Source organism: Buceros rhinoceros, unplaced genomic scaffold (genome assembly GCF_000710305.1).
Source record: "Buceros rhinoceros silvestris isolate BGI_N320 unplaced genomic scaffold, ASM71030v1 scaffold39688, whole genome shotgun sequence".
Taxonomy (NCBI): Eukaryota; Metazoa; Chordata; class Aves; order Bucerotiformes; family Bucerotidae; genus Buceros; species Buceros rhinoceros.
Window position 1 is genome coordinate 8996 of NW_010425898.1, and position 8484 is coordinate 17479.

An 8484-nucleotide genomic window follows, 5' to 3' on the forward strand; every position below is an offset into this window, starting at 1 on the left:
CCCCCCGCGGCCCAAACAGATTTGGGTTAGCCATTGCACCCCCCCTCGCTCAGTCCCCCATCAGCCCCCCATGCACATACATTCACTTCGCTACATCAACCCCCTGACACGAGTTGAGCCGAGCCTCCACCACGAGCGCTTTCCTGATGTGCCCTTGCCTCAACAGCCACCCCGCTGTGGGCTCACCTCACAGTTTATTTTAAAAAGACCGTTTTACTCAGCTGTTACTGATGTTCCCATAAACACAACTTCAATGTAAAGTTTGCCCAAATCACCCCACACATTCTCAATCGCGAATCTGCTCAGCAGGTTCATGGAAGGGCTGTGCTGCCTCCCCAGTTGCCCACAGGGGTATGAGTGGAGAGCACACTCGTATGGACCTTGACAGCGTGTAAATTTTGTAAATTTTCTTTTGTTTAAAGGCAGGAGACAGTTCCTCATACCATTAAGGGGCTGTAGATAACAGAAAGACTTCTTCGTTGTTTTTTTTTTTTCTTGGTCAACAGTGTTAAAGAGACACAGCAGAGATAAACACACACCAATGCTGTCACTGGAGGGGAAGGAAAGCTCCCTCCGCGGCAGACCTTACAGTTTGCTTATGTTACAGGAGGGCAGAAGAGGCAGCAGCTGCTCTGGGCGAGCCCCAGTTTCCAGGGGCAAAACAGGCAGGTACTGAGGAGGAGAAATCACATCACACCACTTCCAGGCACTTCTGTGGGAGTGGACTCACAGGGGACAGCCCTGGGAAATGCCACAGCACTTCACGCCAGAAAAACACAGATCTGCGAAGCTCTCCAGAGAGCTCACCCCTGGGCCCACCAGCCAGAGGGTTTCAGCACTGAAGTGATTTATTTGCTGCACATGTTTCTTGGAAGAGGGTGCCAGAGCAGTGCCGGAACAGAGATGTTCCGGTGCTGAGAGAGAGCAGCAGCCCTAGTAACAATGATCCTACAGCTAGTGTCTTCACGACAGTGTCCATGGGACAGTGGCTGATGCTCTCCTCATCCAGTATCTGTTGCCTTTCAGAATTATCAGGTTCCCGTGGCAACTCGTAAAAGCTAAAGTGAGAAGGACCATCGAGGAAGCTTTGAAAGTCTGGAGTGATGTGACCCCACTGACCTTCACCGAGGTGCAGGAGGGACGGGCTGACATTGTCATCGATTTCACAAGGTGAACACAGCAGGCCACAGCACCCTTCTCCCAGAGAAGCAACCTTGCACTCAAGACCTGAAGGCTCTACCCAGAGCAGAAAGCTGCCGGCACACAGCTTAGGCACTTAAATGGAGCCTCATATTTCTGCTTTCAGACACGGGGGTTCTTTGGGGTTTGGTTTTACTTTTCTGTCAGTTGTGGGCTGCTTGGTGTAAGTGCAGCTGTCCCATGCTGCCTGTGCACAGTACCCTTACTGATCATTCATTAATTTTCCTCGTATATTTATGTTTCTCTGCCCACAGGCTGTTTTCCTAAGCATTTGTTTTGAATTTCCATCTTCAGGTTCTCCATCCTGTCCCTTGACTGAACAACGTAACTGTCTGCCCAAAGACAAATATAGTTTCTTGGTTAAATGAATCTTGGCTCCTGGCCTGAAATTCACTTTTGGCAAAATACGCATGGGGGCAAAGACCTCCCTCGGCTGCCTGTTTGCACAGAACTAATAAAGGCATTGGAGACTGTCCAAGCAGTGATGCGATTTGCTTGCTGTGTGTTTGCCTGTGTCTCCCTCAGCTCTCTGAAGTGGCCACATCTCTCATGGGCTTCCTTTGTTAGTCAACAGCAGGCTTGGCTTGAGCGAGGACCTGAGGGTTTGGCTGGGTTCACTGCTGGCTGCCCCTCTGCCTCCCCCCACCGCTCAACTATGTCAACTTATTCTCGGCTTGAGCAGTCACCTCCTTAATTCTTTAGGCTCCATGGCCAGCTTTGGCTGGAAGCTGAGCAGGGGTAGCAGAGAAACATCCCTGAGAAAACATACGAACTCCCCAGGGCTTGGTGTGACCAAGCTCTGCTTCCTCAGTGCCCTGATGCAGGACAGGCCATCAGAAAGCCACTGAGCAGTTGATCTGGAGTGGTGGGATGAACTTGGGATGGGAGTGAGAGCTGCTCTCCCCTGGAGGTGGCTCCCCACCTTTGGCCACACGAGGCTGTTCACTGAAGGTACTCAGCTCCTTGTCTGAGGTGCAATGTGTTCCCCCCCCAGGTACTGGCATGGAGACAACTTGCCTTTTGATGGGCCTGGAGGGATCCTGGCACACGCATTCTTCCCCAAGACACACCGCGAGGGAGACGTCCATTTTGATTACGACGAGACCTGGACAATTGGGAACAACCTGGGTATGGTACTGTTTCAAGGAGAGCTGTGGATGCTCCAGGATGCTTATCGGTGTGCTTGTAAAAGATTCCGTTGTGGTGTGAATAGAGTCCCTGTAAAACAGAGAGGCAACAATCATTGTTTTGCTGTGTGTTGTCGGCTCCCACCACTTACAAGCATACTGTTAGTGTTCCGGTCTTCTCTTGTTGTCTTTCAGCCACAGCAAAGTCTGTGCCCAGCACCAGGACCCTGGCTCCCCAGTGGGCTCCCCCTGTGCAGGGGAGCAAGGGAGACAGCTCTTCTGCCCAGCCACCTGCCCTTCCACTTGGGAATTGCACCCAACATTGGCAGGAGCCATCAGAAATAAAGCAGGGAAAGGATGAAGGAAAACTGAGGTTCAAGCACACAGTTGTCTTCCAAGGGACAGCCTCGGCCCCAGTCCCTGCGCACAGTGTACACTGTCTGTCAGACAAGTCCATAAAGGGAAACCACGCAGGCTCCAGCTCTGTCCCTGTGGCCTGGGAATGCTCTGACCATAAACAACATCACATCAAGTCAAGGCTCTTTTTTTCTTACTTTTTTCCTTTTTGCTAATAATAGATCCAAGCTGGTAGCTCTCTGTTTGGGCACTTAGGGTCTGGTGTCAAGCATCTCGTGAGATACTGCAGTACCGCCTGGGACCATCTGGATCAGTGCCTAAAGCGTCAATTTCTGCAAGACCAACCAAAATTAACCCAGGTCAGCCCTTCCTCCTCCTTCCCAGTTTACCTGCAGGAACAAAGAAGCAAGCACAGAGCCCAGGTTAAACCCCTGCCTCTCTGAGGTTTCCCAAACATTTTGCCCACGTCAATGTTCAGGGCTCAGATGGATTCTCCCAAAGTCCACTGTCACTGTACACCAGCTTGACCCTGTGTGGTGCACAGGACCACCGCTTCTCCAACCCTGCTCATGCTGACCCCAAGTGAGAACCACGGAGCACCAGGCCTTTCTGCTCCTGAGGGGAGGGTGGGCTCTGCCAATTTTCACCCTCTGTTGGGGCTGCCTGTGTTGAAGAATTTCCTACATTCTCGCACAAAGACAGTGTCTTTGTGGCAGGAACTGAAAATGGATGCCAGTTCCCATCAGAATCCAGCCCTATCTCGTGGCCTTTGTCCCCACCTACGTCTTCCATAAATAAATTTTGTAAAAGCTCTTTGCAGCTAATTGCCATTTAATACGCTGAAAGAGCTTTACAATATAAACATGGATAAATCCTTGATTCAGGTCTCAGTGAGACAAGGAAATGCTTAGCCTCGTCGTACAGAGGGGAGAGCAGAAGTACGAGGAGGGCTAAGGTGTGCCCTGGGGTCACCCCAGAGCCATGCAGGAAGCGGGACTCCACGCGAAGGGCCTTCTGTGAGGGACACGGGGAAGCATCACGCTCCTTCAGGCGTGCTGAGGTTCACCTCCCCTGGAGAATCTGACAATAGCACAGCTGATCTGCCAACACTGGAAAGCATCGAGGGAGGAGCCTGCCAAGCTAAACAGGAGTGGCTGAAAGTTTGTCATAAATCACTGACATAGAAATCCCACTTTCTCAGCTGACCTAGATGTGTTGATTTAATTGGGTCAGTGCTGTGCAGTTTCACTGCTTCCATGTAAAGCTGATCAGCGGAGGAAGAGAGGGGCTCACCTTTGCCTCCACCCTTTCCAGGCGTTCCTCCCAGGTGCATCCCCCTGTCCCATCCAGTCCCGGTGCTGAGGAGTGACCCACTCCCCTGGAGCCATCCGGGGACTCCTGCCTGGAGCAGCGAGGCCGGCTGACTCACATCCCTGCCTTTCTCAGCACTTGGGCTGCAGCTCGGAGGATTTCTGGCTGAGGGCAAGCAAACGAATACACTGGGACCTGTCAAAGAACAGCCTCCGCTTACAGGCTTTGCTGTATAATATGCCTCTCTTCCAGCTTTCCCTGACATTTATCAACTTCAAAAAGGATCCGTTGGAAGCTAAACAACACCTGCCAAATGACATATTTCTACATAATGAAATCCACTTTCCCCCTCTCCTTTTCTAGATGCTCAGAGTCATGTGTTCCTAAAACATGATCTCCCATAATCTACTTCAGACTGGTGAAGAAGGCCCAGGCCTTGACGCTGGATGATTTTGTACGGATTTATTTCTAAATGTCACCTTCTCGACAGTCCACACACAAGCAATAAATGAGCTCCCTCTGCAGTCTGTGTGACAACAGCCATGAGCAAGCTTTAATCCCAGAGCGTTCCCTCGCTGACACTGGTATCTTCCACAGCAGATGTGATCTAAACGGGACCTGACACGCTACAGCTGTAGCCAACAACTGCTGCGAGGCCGCATGGACAGAAGGCAACCTCACCACCCCACCACCTACATCTATGCGTCAGACTTCCTCCTCTGTGAAAACTTCTCTTTTCCAAAAGTGTGTGGAAACCCCTTTTCCTCCTGGTAGCTGATGAGGTGCAGGAGCCCCTGGTGACAGAATTACAAATTACCAACATGCCCAGGCTAACACCTGCGTGTACAAATTCACTCCCGGTGCTCCAAGCCAGCAGATCCCTTAAAAACCGCACAAACAGGGTGCAGACTACACAGGAGAAGTCTGGGAACAACAGCCGGCGAGCACTGTAGTGGAGCTGGATTTCTCTCTCCTACCACTCCCCTCAGTGCTCTGTCAGGGGCTGGCAGCGGGTAGAAGCGAGCCTGGGAGGCAGGCGCTCTCTCTGCGGGCACAGCTTGCCCACTGCACACAGGTAGGCAAAAGCATCTCCCATCTCTTCCCTTTGCAGGCACTGACCTCCTGCAAGTAGCTGCTCATGAGTTTGGCCACGTCCTGGGCCTGCAGCACACGGCTGTCTCCAAGTCACTGATGTCTCCTTTCTACATCTTCCGCTACCCGCTAAGCCTGAGTGAGGATGACAAGCAAGGTATCCAGTACCTCTACGGGAAACCCAAACTGGATCCCGACCCAACCCCAACTCAGCCAGCAGAGCTTCCCCAGCCGGACCTTGAGACAAATGAGATCACCAACGTGGAGGTGAGTGAACAGCTTGTCCATGTCCTCCTCTCGCACCAGGGCTGGGACTGTCCTCACCACGGGGCCAGCAGCAGGCTGACATGTGGTTTGGTGTCTGTCTCTTCCACCCACACTGCTGAGCCCAGGTCTGGACTTCACGGTGGCACTGCCAGCCAGCCGGGGGTGTGCAGGGAGGGGATCCTCGGGCAGCATGTGCCCAGCCAAAACCAGCCCAAAGCAGGATGGTTGCCTGGGCACAGGGACTTCCTGTCCATTGAACTCAGCCTGGGCGAGGGGGCCTCCCGTGAGTCCAAGCACCTGACCGGCCATGCTCTGGCAGTCTGTGCAGCCTGATGCCTGCGACACAGCTTTTGATGCCGCGTCCACCATCCGAGGGGAGCTGTTCTTCTTCAAGTCCCGCTATGTGTGGCGGCTCCGAGCTGGAAAGCTGCAGGACGGCTACCCAGCTCGGCCCCCCCGCCACTGGCAGGGGATCCCCAGCTCTGTTGATGCCACCTTCGAGGACCCTCTGGGCAATATCTGGTTTTTCCAAGGTAAGAGCTGGACTGGGATCAGACGACTTGGAAATGTGTCTCCTTTACTTAGGGGTGTTCAGGACCAAACAAGTTCCTGGGAGGATGAACCTTCTGGGCATCCTCAGTAATCTGGCGGTCCTTGTTATTTGTTTCCTTCTCTGTTTAGTTTAAACTTTTTAGCCAATATTGAGGGTAGAAGAGAGAAGGATGGGCCATTTTTATTTTAGGCGCAGTCACAATATTCCATCTTCCTCCTCTGGAAATCAAACATTTGTCTTGAACCTCTGCCCTGACAATGCTGCTGGCAGAGAAGGAAGGAGGAAACACTTGCTTCATCACCCCAGCGGCTCTGGGAAGCACTGTGCCAGAAGAGAGCCCCAGGCAGCTTCACAGCTGTGAAACTCCCGTGCCTGTGCCCCTGAGGGGGCAGACAGCATCTCCTCTGCTCCTCACAAAGCTGGATGTGGGGCTCCTGTAGTACCCTGAGACTGAATAAGTCTGCAGGAGCCTGTGTGCAGAGCCAGGCAATAGCCAGCCACCACAGGGATTAAAAACCACTCACACATGGTGGGAGCAAATCTCCTCCTGGCCACCTCTGCAGTTCAAGGCCAGCAACAAACCCCATTTCAGCTCCTTTCAGTTTTCTTTAATGCTCTTTCCAAGTGTAAATTTAATAGCAGAATGACATGGGTACCCAGCTGCCCTGGGCGTGCACTCCGGGAGGCCGGGTACCAGAAAGCATAGCGGTGGCTCTGCCAGCAGCGTTGCCCAGAAACAGATTACTTAGCACTGACCCGCACGCAAGGGCTTGTGGTGCTAAAACTGGCAGGCTCCTACCATGAGTTAAAGTGAGATAAGGGGAAAGCATCACGTGCCATGGGCTAATTACAGAGATTCCCATTTTAACCTAATCTGGAAATACGCTTTCAGTCTCTGTGTCAGCTTGGCAACTTCTTCCTGGTTTCTGTAGCTGGCTCCTTGACACTCGCATGCCCCCTCTACGCCTGTGCATGCCCACAGATGTTCTCCTCCAAGCACTGAGTTTGCAGGGTAGAGGCTGGTCCCTCCAGCCAACTTTTTTGTTATAACTTCCACAAATAGAGAAAAGACAGCTGCTAAAATGGTCTCCCTTGTTCCACCACTGACACCATCCCAGTTGGATCAAGGTGGGAAGTCAACTCCTTGCACTGCTGGCACTTTGGGCACCCATTGGTGACAGCGCCCATGATGCTGGTGGGGTTTTTGCCTGTCAGGCACAGCTTTCCCTGGGAACTGTGCCAAGGCACCAGCTCCAGTTGCACGGTTCACTGCCGAAGTATCAGACAAGGAGCTTCTGACCCTTTGTTTCCCTTTTCTGCCTCCTCGCCAGATTCTCAGTACTGGATTTACGATGGCGAGAAACGGGTATCTGGTCCCACCCCGACGGCGGAGCTGGGTCTTCCTGCATCCCCGGTGCAGGCAGCTCTGGTATGGGGGGCTGAGAAGAACAAGATCTACATCTTCAGTGGAGGCAACTACTGGCGCTTCAACCCTCACACCCGCCAGGTGGACAACATCTACTCCCGGACCATGGCTGACTGGCGCGGCGTCCCTCAGGAGATCGACGCGGCTTTTCAGGATGAGCTTGGTCAGTGCCGCAGGGACACGGCCTGCTCTGGGGTGGGTGCTCAGGCTGACACCACTGCCCAGCTGGAAGCACTGGGCACATTTAGACATTTGGTAGGAGTGGACACTTCCCAGCCATAGCGTGTGCCATGTAGCGTAGAGAGAGAGAGGCAGCTTTTCCTATAAAAGTGACAAGTTTTATCATTATTAATTGCAACAGCTGCAAGTGAAGTGTCTGATAGAGAGAATTCAAATTTCGGAGCAAGAAATGGTCAGAGTCCTACCCAGCTGTTACTGCTCCCACCAGAGAACGCTGCCCACAGAACGCTGCCCGCACTTCAGCCTGGGCAGCTGTCCTGAACGGACCAGCTGCTTCTGGCACTGTCTAGCCCTCCCATGCTGAGGACAGCTGGAAGAGCCACAGAAACTCTGGGCACAGCCAGGGTGCCTGGGGCTTCCTACGGCTTCCAGAGCCTAAACCCCAGGGCAGCTTCCTCCAGTAACACGCTCTGCAGCAGGTCTCCGCAAGCTCCCTGTCACAGACCCTCTTCAGGCCCTAGACATCCTCTGCCTCCTCAGGGCCAGGTCACTACTTGGCTACAGCATATTTAAAATCACCAGGAATACAAAACACTCTCCCACCAAAACTGAAACAGTGTGAAAGAACGGTGTAAGCCTCAAGCCTCGGTTCAATCCAGCATCTTCCGCCTCTTCCAGGCTCTCTTTTGGTATTGCACATGCTGCAGAGTGTCAGCTAGACAAAATGCTGGGAAAGAGCTCTGAGCTGTGCCAGCCCCGTCTCTCCTAATCCTTCTTCTCTCACCCACAGGTTTTGCCTATTTTCTGAGAGGCCGAGACTACTGGAAGTTCGATCCAGTTCAGGTGAAAGTGCTGGAGGGCTACCCACGCCAGATCAGCCAGGACTTCTTCAGCTGCACACCTTCCTCCAACTCCTTCAGATGAGGGGGGTGCCTGTGTCCTCCACGCTTCCCTTTCATCACCCTTACCTC

At 52.9% G+C, this 8484-nt stretch overlaps 1 protein-coding gene across 1 annotated transcript in view; it reads left to right on the plus strand.

The window, feature by feature from the left end:
* Positions 1–8437, plus strand: part of MMP11 (matrix metallopeptidase 11 (stromelysin 3)) — a gene marked incomplete at its 5' end in the record, with an annotated part of 8983 nt that extends 546 nt beyond the window's left edge. Inside the window, 6 exons of the mRNA XM_010141292.1 lie at positions 1027–1170; positions 2195–2328; positions 5107–5354; positions 5674–5887; positions 7239–7496; positions 8304–8437. Coding sequence (XP_010139594.1) covers positions 1027–1170; positions 2195–2328; positions 5107–5354; positions 5674–5887; positions 7239–7496; positions 8304–8437 — 1132 coding nt within the window. The remainder of the gene's footprint in view (positions 1–1026; positions 1171–2194; positions 2329–5106; positions 5355–5673; positions 5888–7238; positions 7497–8303) is intronic.
* Positions 8438–8484: the final 47 nt, after the last annotated feature.